The 21,211-nt window shown below is 56.3% G+C and overlaps 6 protein-coding genes across 6 annotated transcripts; 3 read left to right on the forward strand and 3 right to left on the reverse strand.

The window, feature by feature from the left end:
• Positions 1-222: 222 nt before the first annotated feature.
• SPSK_09557 (uncharacterized protein) lies at positions 223-1,224 on the forward strand (the record flags this gene model as incomplete). The annotated part of the gene is made up of 1 exon (XM_016736129.1): positions 223-1,224. The coding sequence occupies one exon, from the start codon at positions 223-225 to the stop codon at positions 1,222-1,224; it is 1,002 nt and encodes a 333-aa protein (XP_016588627.1).
• A 151-nt stretch (positions 1,225-1,375) lies between these two features.
• SPSK_09227 (transferase caf17) lies at positions 1,376-2,773 on the reverse strand (the record flags this gene model as incomplete). The annotated part of the gene is made up of 1 exon (XM_016735803.1): positions 1,376-2,773. One exon carries the CDS (start codon positions 2,771-2,773, stop codon positions 1,376-1,378), a length of 1,398 nt encoding a protein of 465 aa, XP_016588628.1.
• Positions 2,774-3,876: 1,103 nt separating this feature from the next.
• Positions 3,877-7,659, reverse strand: SPSK_08355 (protein TIF31; the record flags this gene model as incomplete). The annotated part of the gene is made up of 1 exon (XM_016734955.1): positions 3,877-7,659. The coding sequence occupies one exon, from the start codon at positions 7,657-7,659 to the stop codon at positions 3,877-3,879; it is 3,783 nt and encodes a 1,260-aa protein (XP_016588629.1).
• Positions 7,660-7,696: 37 nt separating this feature from the next.
• SPSK_09331 (uncharacterized protein) lies at positions 7,697-8,959 on the reverse strand (the record flags this gene model as incomplete). Its single annotated transcript, XM_016735905.1, has 3 exons — positions 7,697-7,926; positions 8,008-8,163; positions 8,692-8,959. 3 exons carry the CDS (start codon positions 8,957-8,959, stop codon positions 7,697-7,699), a joined length of 654 nt encoding a protein of 217 aa, XP_016588630.1.
• A 678-nt stretch (positions 8,960-9,637) lies between these two features.
• Positions 9,638-12,661, forward strand: SPSK_08449 (uncharacterized protein; the record flags this gene model as incomplete). The annotated part of the gene is made up of 1 exon (XM_016735046.1): positions 9,638-12,661. The coding sequence occupies one exon, from the start codon at positions 9,638-9,640 to the stop codon at positions 12,659-12,661; it is 3,024 nt and encodes a 1,007-aa protein (XP_016588631.1).
• Positions 12,662-19,320: 6,659 nt separating this feature from the next.
• Positions 19,321-21,162, forward strand: SPSK_08899 (uncharacterized protein; the record flags this gene model as incomplete). The annotated part of the gene is made up of 1 exon (XM_016735485.1): positions 19,321-21,162. One exon carries the CDS (start codon positions 19,321-19,323, stop codon positions 21,160-21,162), a length of 1,842 nt encoding a protein of 613 aa, XP_016588632.1.
• Positions 21,163-21,211: the final 49 nt, after the last annotated feature.

A 21,211-nucleotide genomic window follows, 5' to 3' on the forward strand; every position in this document is an offset into this window, starting at 1 on the left:
TTTAGCGCTAGGTGTTCGCTGAACCTGCTGTAACGAAATACGCCTGACGCGTGCCACCACACCTGGCGCGTTAATGAGCGCAGCGATAAGATAAAAAATTTGCCGCCTGCCACAAGCAGGCACATCACACCTTTCCAGGCATCACAGTGCATTTCACACCTAATCCAACCTCTCACACATCTCTCCTCGCGACACATACCCCCCCCACACACCGCCCTCGCCATGGACGACAAAGCAGAGATCGTCGCGTTTGCACGCGAGAGCGCCAAGGCGGGCGTGGACCTCTACGACCTGTTGGGCGTGGACGGCAGCACGTCGCGCGACGACATCCACCGCGCATGGCGGCGCAAAGGTCTCAAATACCACCCGGACAAGGCGGGCGCCAACTACGACCCGACACTATACGAGCGATTTGCGCGGGCGCGGGATGTGCTGGTGGACGACGAGGCGCGCAAGGTGTACGACACGGGCCGCGCGGCGGCGGCGCAGCGGCGGCTGCAGAGCGAGCAGATGAGCGCCGAGCGGCGGCGGTTCAAGGACGAGCTGGAGGCGGCCGAGCGGGAGCACGGTGCAGCAGCGGCGGCGGCAGCCACTGCTGCAGGTATGGGAGGTGTGCCGTTTGGCGGGGCCACCAGCACGTCGACGGCCCCTGCTGCCTCGACGGAGCGCGACAAGCTGCGCGAAGCCGGCCGGCGGCGGGCCGAAGAGCGTCAACGCCGCGAGCAGGAAGCCCAAGACCGCGTGCGGCAGCGCGAGGACGAGCGGATTGCCGAGATCGAGCAGCGGCTGCGGGACAAGGAAGACAAGGCGCGGCGGCGGGCCGAAAGGAAGGGCGGTGTGCGGGACGGCGACAGTTCCAAACCAGCGGCACCAGATACAGCAGCGGCAGCAGCAGCAACAGCACAACAAGCACCTTTGTCCCAACCCGACGCAGAATGGCGCAAGTTGCTCAAGACGGGTGCTGCGCAGGCCAAGGCGGGCGATGCAGCGACCGTGCAGCAACGGCCTCTGTTTGCGTACACAATGGACCGGCTGAAGGCGGCGGGCACGGCCCAAAGGCGGCACGCCGCGGGAGATGCGTCGGCCACCGTGACGCCCTTCGAGCCGCAGTGGGAAGAGATTGACGACCCCGAGGTACGCAAGTTTATCACGAGAGTGCCTAAATTCCCTGCGGCGGCGCCGTCGGCCAGAACAGGACATGTGCCGATGGACACGGCTGCCTAGGAGGAGGGTCTTGGGACCAGGGCGGTGAGGAGTGTTGGTTTATGCTTCTATGCGTTATGTACATTAGATATGATACCCGTCCGTTCTCGTTTGAGTAAACGGAGTAAAATACAACTGGTTTACTTTTCAAGTATGAAATCACGAATTCGCCCTAATCCTGTGGCGCCAATCCCTGCCGCAGCCAGTCGGGCACAAAGGCTTTGATCTTGACGGCTGTTGTCGGTGCGCTGGCATCAGCCTCGCCCTCCCCCCCGCTGCCACCCTCGCCGTCGTTCTCGCTCCCCTCGACAAACTTCATCACAAACTCGCTTGTCGGGTCAAAGGTGGCTGCCGCCGTCGCTGCGGCCGCCACTGCCTCGCCGGGAAGCGCAACATCCGTCATGGTCTCGAGCCGGCAGAGCGCCAGACCCAGGTTGCCCACGCCGCTCAGCCACTTTCCGGCACTGCGGCCCCGCTTTCCCACGCGACCAATGCTTGTCTCGGCGGGGATTGTGTCGGCCAGGCCGGGGCTGGTGGTGCCGTGTGCGTCCACGGCGAGCGACCGCGGTTGTTCGTCGTCGGCGCCGTACACGAGACACGGCAGAATCCGCTTGCGCACGACGCCGCGGTGGCGCGTGCGGATGGTCAGCTCCTGGCCGACGTAGCAGCCCTTGTGGAAGTCGATGCCGCCCATAATGTCCATGTTGCTCTCGAGCGGCAGCGCCTGGTTGTGCAGCATCTCGCGCTGGCCCTCGGCGACGCCCAGCAGGTAGCGTCGCACGCGGTACGCAGCCTCGTCCGCGACGTTGAGCTCAATCTGCGCAGGGAGGGACGACGCTGTGCGGGCGGCCGGCGCAACAAACCGCCAGCCAAGACCGGGTGCACGGGTATCGTGGTGGGCAATCAGTCCAGGATCAGGATCGGCGCCAACGGACGGCAACGGCGCGCCCGCGGGCAGACCCCAGCCGTGCCACACGGTGAGCTCGTCGGCCGCGAGCAGCCGCACGTCAAACTTGGCCCGCAGCTTGTACCGCCGGATGTGCTTGGCCAGAGTCGCGGCCGCGTCGGCGTCGACCTCGATGAGAAACGACGCGCTCGCGTCGCCGCCGCTGCCGGCATCCTTGCCGACGCCGAGTGTGTCCCGGTACACAAAGACGTCGTGCAGCACGCGGCCCTGCGCACTCAGAAACGCCGAGTAGAAGCCGGACTGCGGTGGCGCTGCGCCCGTTCCGTCGTCTTGGCCCGTCTGCGTCTGCAAACGTACCATGCTCGAGGTGATGACGCCCTGCAGATACTTTGCAGCGTCTGGACCCGACACGGAAATCAGGCGGCGCGAGGCCAGGGCAGTAACGCCAGCCGCCGGCACCTGAGGGAAGGCGGCTCCAGTACTGCTGCTGTACGACCGGTGAGCCACCCTGGTCCGGCTCCGGGTCCTCCGGCATGCGCCGCAGATGGTCAGCGGTGAGAATGAGGACGAAGCCGGCGACCGGAGAGCCGATGCAGACGTCGCCCGAGATGCAGCGGCGGAACCCTGCAGGCTACGCGGTACGGCAAGCCACGGTGCACTCATCTTGGCGATATTTTCGAGTTTGTTTTGGTTTTTGGATGCGAATGACGTAGGCCGGCTGACAAAATGCGCTGCCATGAGGCAAATGACTTGCAAAGACGCAGAAGCATGTGGCGTTGGAGCCAAGAGAAGTCATCTTCCCCAAAAGCCGGTCTCTGATTCGCCCGAAACTGCCCTGTAATTACAGGCGATTATGGCAGCGAGGACCCACGAACAGCGGCTGGACTGGGCGATATATTGATGACTAAGCGACAGCATTCCCTGGGCCGTGAAAATCTCTTTTACGTTGCCATTATGACCACTTTATTATACACATGCATCTCACTGGCTTCTCTCATCTCTAGCAATGGTAACTATGTGTTGAATGCTGATGGATTGGAGAGTGTGTGTATATATATACAATGACGGCCGTGGCCTCATGTCCCGTTTTCTAACAATAAACTATCCTCCCTTTTTGACTCCCTCGCCATTTTGTAAATACCCAGAAGAGACGAGGTTCGACGGCGAGGCGTCTTCTCTATAAATCCCCCCTTTTCCCTTCTTTATTGTGTCTTGGCCCATTCTGCATTTAAGTTCCGGAACTCGAAGAAAAAAGGGAAGACGACAACAAAACAAACCCTGAAAGAAAAGACCAGAAAAAGCCGTGTCCACCTATTGATGCTTTTTATATGTACATGTGTATAGGAGGGAAGTTTGGTTGTGTGCGCATTGAGAAAACAATGCTGAAATGGAGTTGAGAGAGGAATTTTATAGGTTTTGGAACATGTAAAAGTCGCAACATGGACAATAGGCGATACAGAGATGAGAGAAAATGCGAAATAATGCAATCAAATGACAAACAACATATGCAAAGCAATCGGGAGGATATGCGAGAGATCAAGAGATGTGGTACCTCTGTGAAATGGTGCGGTGGAGTGGTGGAGGAGGTTGTGCGTGCTGTTGATAATACACCCGGAAGCTGTCGAATTCGAGACTCCGGTCGACCGCCCCTTTTCTAATGTAAACTACCCTCGTTGTCGCCTTTTCTTTTATTGTATCGTTTTTCGTTTTTTTATGATTTGGTTATTTTGTGTCTGCCTGACGTTCGAGAGTGTCGTGACAGCTTCTTACGCCGCACCCCTCCGCTTGGGGTTGCTGCGCTTCTTGCTGCCGCCCGACGTCGCCTTCTTCGTGCCCTCTGCGCCCTCAATGAACTTGATCAGCTCGTCAATCGACCGCGAGTCCATCGACGGCTTGTCGCCCACCGAGGCCGCCGAGCCAGCCGCCGCGTTGGCCGGCGTCGCACCGGCCTTGGCGCCCGCACCGGCACCGGGAACCACCGAGCCGGCGGCCGCACCGTGGGTCGTGAACTTGATGCCCGCACGGAGGCGGCGGGCCTCCTGGTCCTTGGCGTGCTTGGCCAGCGACACGGCGTTCTGCGTCAGCTGCTCGAGCCAGCTCTCGGCCTCCTTGGTGTTCTTGTCGTCGGGGCCGAGCTTGTTGAGGAACACGTTGTAGCTCTCGCGCATGCGATTCACAGCCGCCTTGCTGTCGTGGTCCAGGGCCAGGGCCTGCGCCAGCTGGAACAGAAGCGTGGCCGAGTTCAGCGACGCGCGGCCAAACACCTGCTCCGACACCCGCAGCGACTCCTCGAACCACCGCCGCGACTCGTGGTACGCCTTCATGCTCTGCAGCATCACCGCCGCGTTGTTCATCGTCGTAATCACGTCCGGGTGGTCCGCACCGTACATCACGCGCCACAGACGCAGCGCGTGCTTGGCGTACTCGAGCGCCAGCGCGCTCTTGCCCTGCTGGTGCAGGAACAGCGCCAGGTTCAGGTAGTCGAGGAGCGTCTCTTGGCTGTCAACGCCGACGACGCGCTCCGACACAATAATGGCCTTGCGCGCGAGCTCGACCGCCGCGTCCTTCTCGTCCATCTGGTAGTACAGCATCGACAGCGTGTGGTACGCGTGTGCCACCTCGGGGTGCAGGATACCATAGATCTGCTCGTGCAGCGACAGCGACTCCAACAGCAGCTCCTGGCCAATCTTCTTCTGGCCCTGGGACAGCGAGATCTTGCCGGCCTCCAGCGCCTCCTCGGCCAGCGAGCCACGGGGCGCCGAGTCCTTCACCACAGGCACGACGTTGACAATGTCGTCTGCCGAGAACGTGTGTGCGGGGCGCGCGGCGGCAGCGCGAGCCTCCGAGTCGATCGACGACGGCGAGCCGTCGCGCGCTGCCTTCTTCTTCTTTTTGTTCTTGCTGCCCTCGCCGTTAGCCGCGCCATTGTTCGCGGGTGCGCCGTTCGCCGTGCCGTTCTGGCCGTTCTGGCCGTTCTGGCCGGTCTGGCCATTCTCGGTCGTGGCAGCGGTTGCCTCCTCGGCGGTAAAGGCAAACTTGGAGCTCAGCACCTGGATGCCCAGCTTCAGCGAGACCTCGCGCAGCAGCTGCAGGTGGTTGCGCATCCCCGTGTGCCAGCTGGCCGGCAGCGTGAAGCGGAAGCGGCGGACCGTCTCCGCCTCGACATCGGCGCGCAGACTCTCAGGCGTCACTGACTCGAACGCGAGGTCGGCCTCGCTGTAGAGGCTGCGGATGGACGGGTCCACATCGGCCGTCGGCTTGGAGTTCAGGCCAGCGCCAAGCAGGCAGTTCAGCAGGTGCGCAAGGCAGGCCGAGCTCAGCGGCAGCGGCAGGTAGCGAAGGTACTTGGCGGCGACGTGCTTGAACGCACGGGAGATCATCTCGCGGACGGACACATCGTGCAGGCACTTGAGGCGCTCCTCTTTCTCGCTCAGTGTGGCAACGCGGCCGAGGTAGCGGACGTTGATGCCGCGCTTATGCAGCAGCTGGCTGAGGGAACGGCCGTCCATGGGGAAGCTAATCTCCGACTCGCTGAGGTCGGAGATCAGAGACGGGATGGCAACGTCCTGCAGATAGGTGCACACGGCACGGACGTCCTTCTCGTCGTTGGCCATCTCCTCCTTCTCCTCCTCGGTCTGCGGCACCTGGCCGCTGAACGAGTCAGGATTGAGGGCGAACTTGAAATCGGACACGTCAATACGGTTGTCCTGGGCCTTGGCCTCGCCCTCCTCGGATTTCTCCTCTGTCTTCTCGGTCTTCTCAGACGTCTCCTCGGCCTTCTCAATCTTCTCCTCTGTCTCCTCTGTCTTCTCGGTCTTCTCAGACGTCTCCTCAGCCTTGGCATTGTTGCGCTTGGCAAGCTCGCCATCGAGCCACTCACGCATCTTGACACGCGAGTAGATGTCGATGAGCTCCGGGCGCAGTACTGTCATGCGGTGCGGGTAGGCAGGGGCGCCGTCCTTCTCGGCAGCCTCACCTGCCTCCTGCCAAGAAATGTCCAGCGGCGTGATGCGGTACAGATCCAGAACGTACTTGCGGCCATCCGTGCCCATCAAGCCCTTGGTCTCGACGCTGGCTTCTAGCTCGTGGCGCTTCTGGTCCTTGTCCCAGACGGCGTGGCGCTTGACGTTCAGCGCCTGCGACATCTTGGCGAACGGCGCAACGAAACGCTCGTCCGCAGCAACAACGTCCTTGCCGTCCACCGCGCCGTAGTCGATCTGGTTCTCGCCCGGCTCGCGCTGCTTGAAGATGCCGGGCACAAGGCTCTGGCCAACAATGCGCTTGCCGAGGTAGTCGACAACAACGGTGCCGGGCGAGTACAGGCCGTCCAGATCAAGCTGGTTAATGCGGCGCACACCGGCAACATCCTTGCCAGTAGCAACACGAGCAGCCTCGTCACCGCCCTCGGACGTGAAGGTGCCGACACCGTCCGCTCCAAAAGAGAAGAAGATGTTGTTGTACACAAAGATCTGCGCATCGCGGCCCTCGGTGGGATTCAGCGGGCCCACCTCGCCGCTGGCCACGAGCAAGGCACCACGGGTGGCGGCGTCAATGTAGTCGGCGAACACCTTGGCGACAAGGCGCTCACGGAAGATGCGGTCCTGGACGGTGTCGCGGGGAAGCTCGCGGGCCGACTGCAGCTCCTCGTTCCAGTCGCGCAGGTTGTCCACGTTCTCCGTTCCAGCAATTAGGTAGGCCTCCTGGGTGCGGGTGATGTCGGAGCTGTGCGTGCGCGCAGGCGACGACAAGGCAGGCACCAGCCACGGGGCCGCGGGCAGAGCGTTGGTGATCTGGAAAGTGGACAGGGGGTCGTGGCGGCTGTTGAACTGCTGCAGCTTGACGAAGCTAGCGGCAAACGACGGCGACAGGTCCTCGATCAGGCTCAGCAGTGAGTGGGCCGAGTGAGCCTTCGGGGCCGGCCGCGGCATGGGGTCGAACTTGGAATTGGACGACTTGTTGACGTAGAAGCCAGCGACGTGCGAGGTGACCTGGAACTGCTCGCCCTCGTTGGTCGTCACGATGAGGTACATCAGGTGGCCCTTTTGGCGCAGATGTGCTGGTGGCGGGTTCCAGGGCGAGATCTGGAGCGCCTTGATGGTCTTGGGCGCGGACTCGTCCGAGGACGGGCGAGGGAGAAGAGTAGTCTGGTCGGCCGGCGCAGTGAAGTCGAACTCGACGGGGGTCGTCTCAGATGCAGCGGTGGCCTCGGCGGTGACGCTGTCGAAGAGGGACAGGCCAGGCAGGACACCATGGACAGTGTCAGGGTGGTCGCCAGCGGCGCCGATCAGGTCCCGTATCCGAATGACATGGAGGCGGGCCTCCTTCTCGGTGTAGGGGTCTTCGACGGCGTGGATGTCGGCCTCGAGGGCAAGGTCTGCGATCTCGGAGACCTGGCCAAACTCGTTGATGCGGGCGCCCTTGTATTCGAGGTGGAAGCAGGAGTACTGCTGGGCGGCGGGCGACTCGATGATGGCCTGACGGACCTCGCTGACCTGCTCGTGGGCGTAGATCTGGGGAAAGGATGTGTTAGAAGGGCCGAACAGCTCCATGGTGACGTCGTTCGAGGCTTGTTGCTTACCATGATCGTCAGCGTCTCGGACGAGTGCGGTAGGACGATTGTGAGGTTGTAGAGCGACTCTGCACACAACAGCCGGTTAGTAAAACACGCCAATTCGGCACAGCGGCGATTTGCGTGTCCGTGACGGGGACGAGCATGGATCTCCAGTCGTCTGACGTACCTTCAGCCGCTTGCTCAGCCTCGTCGACCTCGGTCTGCTCAACGGCAGCATTCTCGGTAGCAACCTTGTCCTCTACACCTGTATTAGCATCCAATGCACCCGTAGACAGCACCCCACGACAGAAATTCTACAATAGACGCCAGGTAGAGCTCTACTCACCAACAGGAGCGGCCGGAGGGGCGGTGCCCTGGTCTTCGGAGGCCGCCATGTTGCTCGAAGCTGGTGGTTGGAGTGGGCTGGCGGGGGCTGCCGGCTGGTCGCGGGAGCCGGCAACGGAGGATAAACCGCTCGTGGAAAGGACGGCGGAGCGGTTGTCTGGTGTTGTGCAACCCAATTGGACCTGACAGATCCAATTCGGTGGCGGCGAGAGGTCGGTGACTCGAACGGTGGAATCAAGGACCTTCGGGGGTCTCACGGGGCGAAACTGCAGGCGAACAGCAGGCAATAGAACACGCAAGCTCTAGGGGTAGTCCTTGAAGCTTAGGAAGCGAGAGTCGGAGTGGCGTATCGTGCCGAGGAAAATAGAGAAGGCGAAGAGAAAGAAAATGGAAGAAAAAAGAATACAAAAAGAAGCAAAAGAAAGAATTGGAAAACTGGAAATTGAAAACGGTGGTAGTACAAACTTTTCGGATCCAAACCTCCAAAACCAGGCAATGCACAAACGAAAAGAACCGCAGAGATCGAATTGCGTCGCTGCCAAAGGGTGTGGTGTGGTAGTCAACAGACGGCAGAAGTGGTCAGCAAAAGACAATGTTTGGTTGCGCTCGTGAGAAACTTTTTTTCGGGTTAACAGAAAAAAATAAGCCATCATGGACAATGCTGCAGCCGGCAGCAACGACTTACCTAGATTCGGTTTAATGGGGAAGGCGCGCCAATTGGGTGTGCAGGGCGACCATGCGGGAGAGCCGAGGAAACTGGCGGATCTGCCAGCTTGGGAAGGAATGCTGGGGGGATCTCGTCTGGTCCTTCCTCTTGCCTCGACAGGCCGAGTGTGCTCCTGCCTCGCGTTTTCGCTCTTTCCTGCAGACCGGGAGGATGGCACTTGGTCCTTCCCGTGATTAGGCGACTGTCTCCAGCGGCCATCTCCAATTTTCCAGCGGACGGCGTCCATTCTTTCCTCTTTCCTCTTTTTTTTTCTTTTTTCTCTTTCCTAGCGTCCCCGGCATAGCGTCACTGAAAATGGCAGTTCGAGTCGTGACCTGGGCGAAAAAAAACCGTAGTCTACCCAGCCAATCAGAGGCGCTCGTTTCCGTTCCTTCCAGTTCCACAGCTTTTGGCCGCAGAGAACCGCTGGGTCGCGTCCTATGTCCTCGGCAAGCGTACTAGCCAAAACAGGCAAGAAGTAAACAGCCGCAAGCGGACCAACAAACAGTGACGACTGCTACTCAACATCTCCATTTCTTCCTCACGATACACTCATCGACATATGTCTTCCAAGCATCACCATCCCGGCGCTATTACTATACCACTCTTATCACATAGAAGCTAGCCTCGGCGACATATTACGACACATTACTACGACCCTCAGTCCTCCCTTTTTGGCGACCTCAATACAGCTATTCGTGGCACACCTTCTTTACAATTGCACTCTTTTTGAGATACTGCGACACACGCAGACATCGTTAGAGCCTTTTGGGAGTGAACATTATTGGACTTTTTTATACCTACTCTCTTGGTTTACGATTCTTGGTTGAGAGGCGCGCTTTGGCAAGCCCGTCAGCAGAGCTTCGCGCGTTTGGAGGGCAATTGGAGGGCACAGGCGACGTGATGGATTGAGCCACAAAGGACGATGGGAACTCCGACTTTCTTAGACACGGCACCCGCCCCGCCAATATACCGACATGGAAACAGCGACATCCTTCCGGCCTGGTCACAGCGCGAGGCCGCGGCCGCCGAGCAGCCGTGGACGGCGACGCGGTGCCACCGACAACTCCGACCTCTGCTGACACATTTGATGGCTCTTCGAAGGGAAACGGCCAGAGCTGTGTCGAAGCAAAGGAATAACCTTCGACAACAGAATACGAGCCCCAGTAAACGACCGACCGCCGACGACTGCGTAGCGGGCCGGAAACGAGTACGCTACACATACTCCCTCAAAGGGACCGGACGGCGACGATACGGCCAGCCAGGCGCAATAAACGAGTCCGCAGCGGCAGCAAATCCGGCGGATGGCGACCAAACCAGCCGTGTTAAAGTCGCTCCGCTGAAGCAGCAAGCAGCACGATCGTTTTGTCCCGGCGAGGTCGTGGTGGCGACACCAGTCTTGAGTCGGGCACGGAAGCATCGACAAGCTTGGTCGATGCCATCGTCGCCCATCATGTCCACAGTACCGACAGATGCTGGAGACGTCTCTGTCATTCCCACAGTTACAGGCGGCAATGAAAATACATCCAGACCCAATCCCAGGAACCCAGGCTTCAAGTACCGCGGTTACTATCAGAACCCCAGCCGACCAGGCGCGAACAGCAGCTCCAGTCCCTCCATCGACAGTGGCTGGGCCGCTGTAGAAAAAGCAACGCCAGCCGAGTTCCATCATCTATACGACTCGATCTTCCGAGCTGTCGACGCTCTCTTGCGATCTACGACGTCCACCCTCGAGCCCACTCGAAAATCGAATTCGCTCTTTGCCATGTGCCTCCGAAAAGTTCCCCAATACGTCACGATGTGCGAGGAGGCAGAGCGCGAGGAGGCCGAGAAGGAGGGCGTGGTGCAGCTTCCCTCGTCCAGTGTATCGTTTGGTATATACAGTGATCTGGAGTCCCTAGGCAGCGAGACTAGTGGGTGGAAGCATCTCCGCGTTGTCGTTCGAGAGCACGGCATTGACATGCTCAAATCTGCCTGCGTCGAAGGTCTCTTGCACGACACTTTTGTTCGCCTGCTCGTGCGACTCTGTACACATCTGAATGCACATGACGAGGCCGAAAACTTGGTGACTGCACTTTTTGACAGCCATAGGTCCTCCCTGCCCAAGGGCCAACATATTTGCGAAAGGCCGCATGACACACAAGTCGATCTGTCCGGGTCACCGGAACCTCTGGCGTTGCTGGGCATGTTACTACAGTATTCAGACGAGACCGGGCGGACATCGACATCTCTGCGGCAGATTGCAGAACTACTCAATAACGATCAGTTGCAGGTTGCATGGCTGTCGACGCAGGCGTTCAGCAGCCTATGGCACCGCGCTATCCGGCTCTTATCAAGCAGAGGCCCGCCCGTTTGTGAAGAGACCAGCCTGCTCCAGTTCTTCGCAACAGCAATAGCGAAACTTGTCCACTCTCGGTCAAGTGACGACATATCCGATCCACATCCCAAGGCGGCTCCTCAATCCACGACGAGCTCCAAGATTGCTAATACCACCCCTCTTACTTCATCCTCATCATATCACACAATAGTCAGCATTCTAGGAAGCATATGTGCCATCGGAATTTTGCAGCAGGAGGCCTCGCTCGATAGCTGCGATACCAATCCACTTACGAGACCAGCAGTCGTCAAGCGCGTTGTGGCGGTTGTTCAGCGCTCTCTGTCCGATATATCACAAAAGATAAAGGCCAGGAAGGGACAGCACAGGCTCGACGTCGCCAGTCACTGCTATCCGCGACAATATCTATTGATGCTAGCCTTATGTCTCCTACAGTCCATGTCCACGAGCAAGGCAACTTGTTGTGTGGAGACTAAGACCGACACGCATTCGAGCAGCATCTTTGACGAGACGAGATTCCGTGAATTTATTGCGACCGCCTCGCCTACCCAAAGCGGCCAAATTTATGATGCCACCATTGCCTTTGTCACTTTTGTGGCTGAGTGTTGTGGCCGAGGTTCCGAATCGACATTGTCGAGCGCCCCAGTTTCTCAAGCCTATTTGCGTAAGCTGAGCTCACATGCGGCCCATCACTTATACAGTCCGTCTGACAGCGACTCCTATTCCAACTACGTTTGTCGATTACAAGCAGACGCCGCCTTTCTTCTTGCCAGCCGAAGCAACGACCTTCGCGACCTCGCCTTTGCCGAGAGCCTTAGCAAGAGCGCTGTCCAGAAGGACGAGCACCGTCTACCGCCCTGTCACTTGCCAAACTCGGGTTTACTGGGAGCATCAGGCTTGCCATACTCCAAGACCTGCCCTCCAGCTGCAGCGGCTCTGTTTGACGGCTACAGATGGGAAGAAGGGATTAGCGAGTGGGTGGTTTCCACTCCACACGCGCCCTCGTCTCGTCCTGCGTCAGCACCAAAGGCATCCCAGAAGAGCGAGCTGGTCATCATCATCGACAGTATACCTCCTCCAGAACTGGCTGTGTTGGACACGAAGCGATCGCTTCGGCGGCCAATGGCAAGATCTAGCCGGTTTTCACTGCCGACATCCACCCCTCTATCTTCGCAATCACCTCTTGGTTCTGACCAAGACAGCGACAACGACACAGCGTCGTCTCCCAGGACTCCAGGCAGCCAGTCGGACGTTCCCTCATTTACTCGCCGCCAGCGAACACGCAGCCTGCAGGCGGTTTCTCCTGCATGGCAATCGAAGCCCCGCCCAGGAACGACGCGACGTCTTTTGAGTATTGTTTCGGACAACGACGATGCAGATGAAAACAACTACCAGGAAACCGCGTGCAATGAGACGGTGGAGCCCGTTTACACAACAGAAATGCCAGCAGGCATGTCTCTCTTTGGTCTCGCCGGCGGATCCAAGAAGGCCGATGAGGCTTGGGCATCGACCGGGAACGTGTTAGGGAAAGCAGCGCCGGTGCGTCGCAGTCGCTACCGTCCCGCGGGCAACGATGTCGATGTAGCCTCCAGCGACGACGAGTTGTGTTTGTAGGAGGAGGGCTTTGGTATACGCTTTGATCCATCTTCTGACACTGTTGATACTTCTTTGGTCTTATATTTTTGAAAAGAGTTTCTTCTTCTGTTGGAAACCACTTGGTAGTTTGAAATCCACGCTTTGAGATCCCCCTTGGATGATATTGTAAATGTTTTGTCAGGTTTGCTATTAACACTCCTCTTTTTTCGATAGTCTTCTGTACTTGTGTTTCCTCGCCGTCTCTCACAGATGAAAAAAAAAAAGAAAGAAAGAATGAAAGCGGTTGATCCTGTTTCGAACGGCTTTAGCCGTGGCAGAAAACACGACAGGAGACTAGGGGGTTAGAGTCCCTTCGACGAAGCCAGGTTCCTCCCCTCGGTGGCAGGATCCCCGTTAGATTGACGGACGATGGCCATCCTCTGGGCACGACTTAACTAGGAGACGATAAGGCAGAGAGAAACACAGCAACCCTGATCGGAGCGACAACGTCTTGTATCAGGTGGGTGGAGAGGCCCTGTCGATTATTTACTTGCACAAGCCGTTTGCAGTGTTTTTTCCCAGTCATCGCCTTTTGCCGGCTGTCACATACACGGTCTGTCTGAGTTTAAGCAGAGACAGATACATATGGCACAGTGCTGTGCGGCTTAATCCGCCGAGTAGTCATACGTTTCAAACATGGTCTCCGTCATGGCTAGGTCGTCCTCGGGTGTGGCCTTTTGCACATCAACTGCTCTGTACTTGTGTCCAGGAAATTTTATGTGCGGATGGGCATCGTCATATTGAGAAACAGAAAGACTGTATCAAGACTTGGACTCGCTCGCCTAACTCACCCCTTTTTGCACTTGGTGTATGCAAATGTCGGTCGGAGCTCGCGTCCAACTGTGTCTTTGAGCGTCTTCCTGTTTTCATTTCCACTCAGCCACGGACCCCTTCGAATCCCGATCAGAGACAAAATATGTCATACCCATGGTTGTAGTAATTTATATGAAAATAATACCAGGCCGAGACATTTCGGAAGCCGCTCCCGGCTGCATGGATACACGTAGCCCAAGAAGAGGTGCAAGGGTTGCCCTCTATCCGACACTGTAGAGGTCAAGCTAGACCATTAAAAAGCCTACTCGTCTTATTTTTCACAGTTCATGATGCGAACATCACCCAAGCAATAATGAGGAGACAGGACACATAGCCAGGAATGGTCAAATTATAATCAGACCCACCTGTTCACGACCGTCAGCAATATACAGATCGAAGCTAAAGATGCATACAAGGCGGCATCGAGCCACCCGAAGCCCAAAGCTCATCATCATGCCGGCCAAGTTCTCGTGTAAGCGGCAAGGTAGGTGAGAAAAGAACATCCACTATTAAAAGTATCCACCTTTCCGTTTTCGTTCTCCTATTCTTCTCGTCGACATCAAGATCCAAATTGCATGTATCACAAGGAGCATATGCGCACCTTGCATCTATATTGGACCTTATTTGTGCGGACCGAAGCGAACTTGCAATATGTATCTGTCGTACATACATGCAATTTTGTCGTGAGTAAATTTCGTGTACGACACAGATTGGAATGCTATTTGTAGTAAAAAAATACCATAGGCATTCGTTGTTACTAATTTTTCTCATTTACCAAGTATATATTTATTTAGAAAACAAAGCCATCGTTATAGGTGTTAATAACAACGAGGCTTTTCTTGGGGGGAATTCGAAAAAGAAAAGGGCTGTGGCTACATGTGAGCACCTAATATGCATTGAAGCAACGACGCCTAGATAATCAAGCCACTCATCGGAGAGAGAAGTGATGTTGTGACCTTCATCACAACTAGACTCAATGAACCGCGGAGGATGGACGAGACACACGTCCCGATAATGTCGGCCACGAAAAGCAGCGTCGGTTGCGAGAAGTGATTTGTGTCTTTCGTCCACTGTCCGACTTGGGGACGAAACGGGAATAAGCAAACGACACGCGAATCTCGTCTTTTTTATTCTCTCTTCCCCTGCTGTCGCAATCGTTTTGTATTAAGGTTTGCATTTGCAGTTTTCAAAACGAGTTTTGTCTCTTGATACTTGCGTATTTCTCTCAGCATTCGTAAACACCAAACTCCCCTTTCCCACGGCGGTTATAAAACGTATAGGGCTTGGCATTCCTGCTTTCCACAGTCGTTGTCGTCGTCGTCGTCGTCATTAGTTTTTGGTTTAGTTTTCTAGTCGTTTCGTCATGCGTATGCTGTTCTGTTTGTATTTTGGCTGGACGCGTAGATGTTTCTGTCGTCGCTTGCTGTAGTCTGCAGTCGTCTGCTGTTTTCTACAGTTCACGGTTTCAGCAATGTCACCCCATCAACGCACAGTCACGGCGCACGTCCTGGCATTGCATGGGCGCCGTTTGCTCGGCCCTCTTTTCCAGATATGCATGTGCCGAGGGTGGTGTTCTGTAGTTTGCAGAAATGCTGAAAGGAATCCTGTTGATCACAGGGCATGATTGTGATTGTTTTTCTAGAACATGGTATCATGGTATTGAAGCACCTCTCCGCCGCAACAGTGCAACAGTAAAGCCCAGCAGCAACACATTTCAAACATGACATGCGTTTGTATTCGATCCGCTGCGATCCCTGCCGCTTGGCATATTTTACAACTTCATGCGTTGTCGAACGAAAGCGGTCCGCAGACGAGACGACGTTTATCGTCCTATTTCCTTGACCAGTGGTCGGGGCATCCTTGTATCTTGCCGCTCTTTCATAGCCTTTTATCCTGCTCGTCGACCCGCCAATTCAGCCGGAGTTGCCTGGTTCACTTTGCTAGCATGATCTCCCTCTTTGACGGGGGATCTGGTCGGTTTGTAAAGCATTTGTAACGGGGACTGGTATGTTTGAGAACAGAGGCAAACAAGGCCGGGGATTGGTTTGGTAAAGGAAGCAGAAGAGGACCGGAGATACAACTCCTATTTGCCAGAGGTATTGTTGTTCGGGCATGCAAGAACAACGCCGCGCTTGCGATCCCCGAGTGTTGTTTGACATTCCCTTGTTGTCTTGGCTTTTTTTTCCGGGCTCTTATCTTGTTCAGTACGTCAACCTTGAGTTTCCTCCAGAAATTTGACGCCCGGACCCTTAATTTTCTGTCGTGATTCCATTCGGCTTTTGTACACCCTGGGATCATACTTGCTGGGGTCCTGTGAAGGCTTTTCGCGCCGCCGTCTCGTCTAACCTGTCGACAGGAAAGGTTACTCACGGTGTACGTCGTACTCCGTATATGATATTTTTGTCTTTCGGGGCATATGGACAGACACAGGAGGAGAATGACCCAATGGGAGTCGGCGGCAAGGGTTGAGGAAAAGACTCGGTTGAGAATTGAGGTGCAGGACGCAGGGAGCAACCTAGTCAATCTTGCAATTGTGGCGATGAACCACCGCCGTCTTCAAAGTATCATTGGATGTGGCCCCCTTTTCCTTTCTTCGTAGAAAACAACCCGCCTTTTTCTGCTAGGGAGGCATGTATGTTGTATCGTCGTATGCACTGAAAGGGAGACGGGGAACAGGCCGCCTTGGTGGCCTGTGGGACAGCTGCAAACGAGAAGGCTACCAGGTCAAGAACAGGACATGGTCCGGCGGTTCCCTTGGCAAAATGCAAGGGACAGGCCTCTGATTCGCCCGTCGCCTTCGGCTGTTTCTCTTTGTTTCACCCTAGGAGGCCGCTGCTAGCCAATCATTCCAATAGAGCGAGAATGCGCGCCGCTCGACGGCTGGATGGATGTTAGCCGTGGATCCTGTTAGCGTTAGCAACACAGTGAACGGACCAGAAGCCACAGAGAATGCAAACAAAACCCCTTTCTTTTGGTCTTCAGCCACAGCGCCCAACCGCTTTCTGGCATTCATGATCGCAGAAGTTACACCAGCCGTCTTTCAGCGTGCGGAGAATGCACCAGGCATCTTGGCCTCCACCTGACTTGTGCCTGGACTAGGACTAGCGCGTTTCAAGGCCTGACGCCTGCATTTTGCCTCATAGCCTCAGAGCCTCTCAATATTGATTTCCTGTTTGTTTTCCCGTGTTGCTTTTCTTGTCTGGAGGGATCGTCTGTTGAGTACGGGAATCGAAAATTTGTAGTCACATGAATGTCACCGCTGAGCTGTATGTGCCGTTACTTTCGGGAGACGCGTCTCAGTGCCTTCTGGCAGCTCTGACAAGGGGCACAGGTTAAAATGGAAAGAGTGTTTCGGTACTTGCACTCCCACTGAGGTCCTTCGAAGCACTGTGTGTGCAAGTTGTCGAGATCGGTAAAGGACGATGGAGGAGTCTGGTCAGAGAATTAGCATTCTGGTTCGATAATAAGAGACAAGGTCGGCTCCAAGTCCAAGCCAGGGGGTGGTTGGTGCTGGGTCTGCGTCGTGAGTGGAACCCCCCTGCGGCAGATCGCCGAGAAGAACACAGACAGCTTCCTCGAGAAAAAGTAAGAACGCAGTGGAAGGAAAAGAGGCAGCTACAGGGGCGACAAGCGGCCTGCAGAAAACCACCGAACCGAGGAGAACCACTGCCTAGATCGCCGATAAAATACGACTTTGACACTGGAATGACCAACATAGGCCTGACAGGCGTGACGATGGCAAACGAGGCTGAGATGCGCGAGAAAAGCGAAGTGTAGCCCGATACATAGGCATAGGTCGAAAACCCCAAAGCCAAAGAGGCAGACAATGCACAAAGACCAAAAACAGATCAATGCACAATGCCGCTGAACAGGCTGGTGAAAGACCAGGCCTGCGAACAATGGGATCTAAGCAGGGCAATGAAACAATGACGCCGCGCCAACAAACAGAAGTCGTGTGTCGCACTGCCGAGCATAAACAAGCCGGGCGAAGGCCGAATGTGAGGCCTGCAATCTATCAAATGCTGTTAGTACGCCATAGAGATCTTGAGATTGGACAAATGCTAAGCAACACTGGGAAGCCTTAGCAGCTGACTATCGGCGTCTGTTTCTTCTCGAGGACGCAACGGGTCTAGAATCCTAGATCGAGCACGGTAATATGGGCAAAGCGCTTGAAGTTCCAGTTAATTTGTGGGTGAGTGCCGCAACAGAAACTCTATCTCGAACAAAGTGATGCACTTCATTTCGAGAGAGTGTCCCGTACGTCCTTGTAACCATGGACTTGCTTGTATCACACGCCGCAGTGGTTCAGTCGGCATTGCGGTTTTCTTGCATTCTCGTATTTGCTTTTCGTGGTGTTGCGGCACCAATTTATTTCGCAGAGGAGGGTGGACAGGGGAGAAATTCGTCCAGCGAAACAAAGCACTCGAAACGGAGAAACACAAGATCGCGCCTTCCATGAGCCTCCCCAGTTTATGATCTGTGTTTGCCCGGGTCCGAATGTCACTTTTTGCTCAGATCAGAAGCTACGACTGGCAAACCTTTGTGGGTTTTCACCAGGGTTGACGTACCTGCAAATTTGGTGCACATAGGCAGTCCGGGGGAGGGGGGTGTGGAAAGAGAGCGAGTATCGTCAGGAATGTGAAAAATTACCAAAAGGGGAAGGCACACCCCCTTTTTGCAGGTCCTTCCTTCCTTCTCCAACCCGCTCTTTCCCTGCGAAGGTTGGCCCAGAGCAGATCTATTAAGAGGGAAGGCACCTTCGACAATCTATCTCGATCTGGCGTCTGCCGCTCTTTCTGTTTGCCATAATTTGACATTTCCCTTCCTACCTCCCTTTTTCTTTTCCAACCTCCATTCTTCCTTCCTTTAACACTGCGTGTTATTGTCTTTCACGGAGCCGTTGCATACCTTCTCTTCTCTTCGCTTCTTGACTCCCCTCTTTTTTGATTCCATTATTCCATTTCATTTGCATCGCCATATTACGTCTCGCGATCCCTTTTGCAAACTGTGGCAGTCAACCAACCAGCCATCCACAGCCAATATCGACGCATCAGAACGCCAATCTGTCCCAGACTGCTCAGCCAGGCGAGACCGTTTCCCTTTACATCCAATTCTACGGAAGCCAAACGAGCCGGTTCTCTCTACATCTTCTCTGGTTTCCTTATTTTCGTTCATTTCCCACATTCGCAGCCTTTTCTCCCAATTTCGACCATTCTTTCACGATCAAGTGTTGTTCATTCGACCGTCTTACATTTATGCGAACATACACAACCAGTCTTTTGTTCACGGTCCAAGCGACAACGACATATATGACAAAGCCTTTGTCACATTTTCAGCAATCTTTCGTCTCCTTCAGAACGTGAAGGTCGGCTGGACTGGACGAGGCCGACAAACACACGCGAACAAGTTGCATTGACAACTAGGTAACAAAGCCGGCACGACCCAGCGGTATAAAACCGTGCCAAGACCTGCTTCGAACCCATCAATCGTCATCTCTACACACGTCCTCTGTCAACGTTTCACCTGTTCTTTGCTACCACTCTCGCTGGTCGATCTGTAAAGCATTGGGCGCGCGCGCAAACCCACTTTCTCTTCATACAGAAAAAAACGGTGTCACCGACATCGACAACAACATTGACAACGGCATCGACGACGACATCGACATCCGCACCAACATCCGCATCAGCATTGACATCTGTTACCTAGACTTGGAGAACCATCATTCTCCTTGTCGTGTCCTTCCCAGCATTTTGCCGGCTGGTTTCCGGCCGCACACCCTTTTTTTCACGTCCTCTTACCTCGATATCGGGTAGACACGGACGACAATGTCTGAATCCAGTCAAACCGCCACGGGGGCCGATGCCTTCAACAACGCGGCCGCGATGAATGGCACCACTACCGCCTCAAACTCGACCGGAGCTGCTACTGCCCAAAATGCGACCACGTTGGCCGACTCGCCTGCGTTTAACCCGGGCCTGGAGAACAGGCTGCTCGCCAAGTACCTCCTTCTCATCGTTGGTTCGGTCGCCGCTGCCATGTTCGTCTACCGTGCCACCTACGCCTTGCTCCGCCATGTCCGTACCGTCACCTCACTCCAGAACGAGACGCAGCGGTACTACGCCCGTCCCCATGCCAAGACGTCGTGGCTCAAGCGCAACCTGGTCTACGCCCCCATCTTCCACAAACGCCACAACCGTGAGATCCAGTTGAGCTCCGCTGTCAACATTGGCACCCTACCCACCCGTCTGCAGCTGGCCTTCATTGTCGCTTACTTTTGCACGAACGTTGCCTTCTGCCTCATCGATATCCAGCTGCACAGCAACTTCGCCACGGCGGCTGCCCAGCTGCGCAACCGTAGCGGTGTCCTGGCCGTGGTGAACATGGTTCCCCTGTTCCTCCTGGCCGGCCGCAACAACCCGCTGATCCCTCTGCTGGGCATTTCGTTTGACACGTTCAACCTTCTCCACCGCTGGTTCGGCCGGATTGCCATTCTCGAGGCTCTGATGCATACGCTTGCCTACCTTATTCCGAAGGCCATGGACAAGGACTGGGGCGCCGCCTTTCACACGGCCCTCACGGTCCGCTACATGATGTTTGGCTTCATTGCGACGGTTTCCTTCCTATTCTTGGGCGTTCAGGCGATGAGCCCGCTCCGCCACGCATTTTACGAGACGTTCAAGATTGTGCACATCCTTGTTGCTGCCGTCGCTGTTATGGGCGTCTGGTACCACCTGAAGCTTAAGGACCTACCCCAGATCGTCTACCTGTACGGCGTTGTTGCCATCTGGGCCATCGACCGACTCGCCCGTATCCTCCGCATCGTGTACCACAACGTTGGGCAAGGCGGCACCAAGACGCTCGTCGAGGCGCTCCCCGGCAACGCGTGCCGCGTCACAGTCACAATGGCGCGGACCTGGGACTTCAAGCCGGGCCAGCACGCGTACCTGTACTTCCCGAGCGTCGGTCTCTGGCAGTCGCACCCGTTTTCCGTCGCTTGGAGCGAGGAGGCCGAGTCGCTGGACACAGAGAAGCTGGCTATGAACCGGCAGGAGGTGCTTGCGATGCGCAAGACGAGCATGTCGTTCATCATCCGCGGGCGCACGGGCATGACGGCCAAGCTGTACAAGAAGGCGACGGCAAGCCCAGATGGCCGGTACGCCACGAACTGCCTCGTCGAGGGCCCCTACGGCGGCCTGCACCAGATGCACTCGTACGGCACGGTGATGCTGTTCGCCGGCGGCGTGGGCGTGACGCAGGCCGTCCCCCACGTGCGCGATCTGGTGATCGGCTATGCCAATGGCACGGTTGCGGTCCGCAAGATTGTGCTGGTGTGGATCATTCAGAGCCCCGAGCATCTGGAGTGGATCCGGCCGTGGATGACGGAGATCCTGGCCATGGACAAGCGGCGCGACGTGCTGCGCATCATGCTCTTTGTCAGCCGGCCCCGGTCGACCAAGGAGATCCACTCGCCGAGTGCGACGGTGCAGATGTTCCCGGGCCGCCCCAACATCGACACGCTGCTGGGCATCGAGATGGAGAACCAGGTGGGCACGCTCGGCGTCTCGGTGTGCGGCCCCGGTGCGCTGAGCGACGAGGTGCGGCGCGCGGTCCGCCAGCGGCAGTACCAAGGCTCGATTGAGTTTGTCGAGGAGGCCTTTTCGTGGTAGTCGCGCATGCGGCCGTTTTGACGGCACGCCCGCACAACAACGGCAGCCT

This window comes from Sporothrix schenckii (genome assembly GCF_000961545.1).
Source record: "Sporothrix schenckii 1099-18 chromosome Unknown Cont44, whole genome shotgun sequence".
Lineage (NCBI taxonomy): Eukaryota > Fungi > Ascomycota > Sordariomycetes > Ophiostomatales > Ophiostomataceae > Sporothrix > Sporothrix schenckii.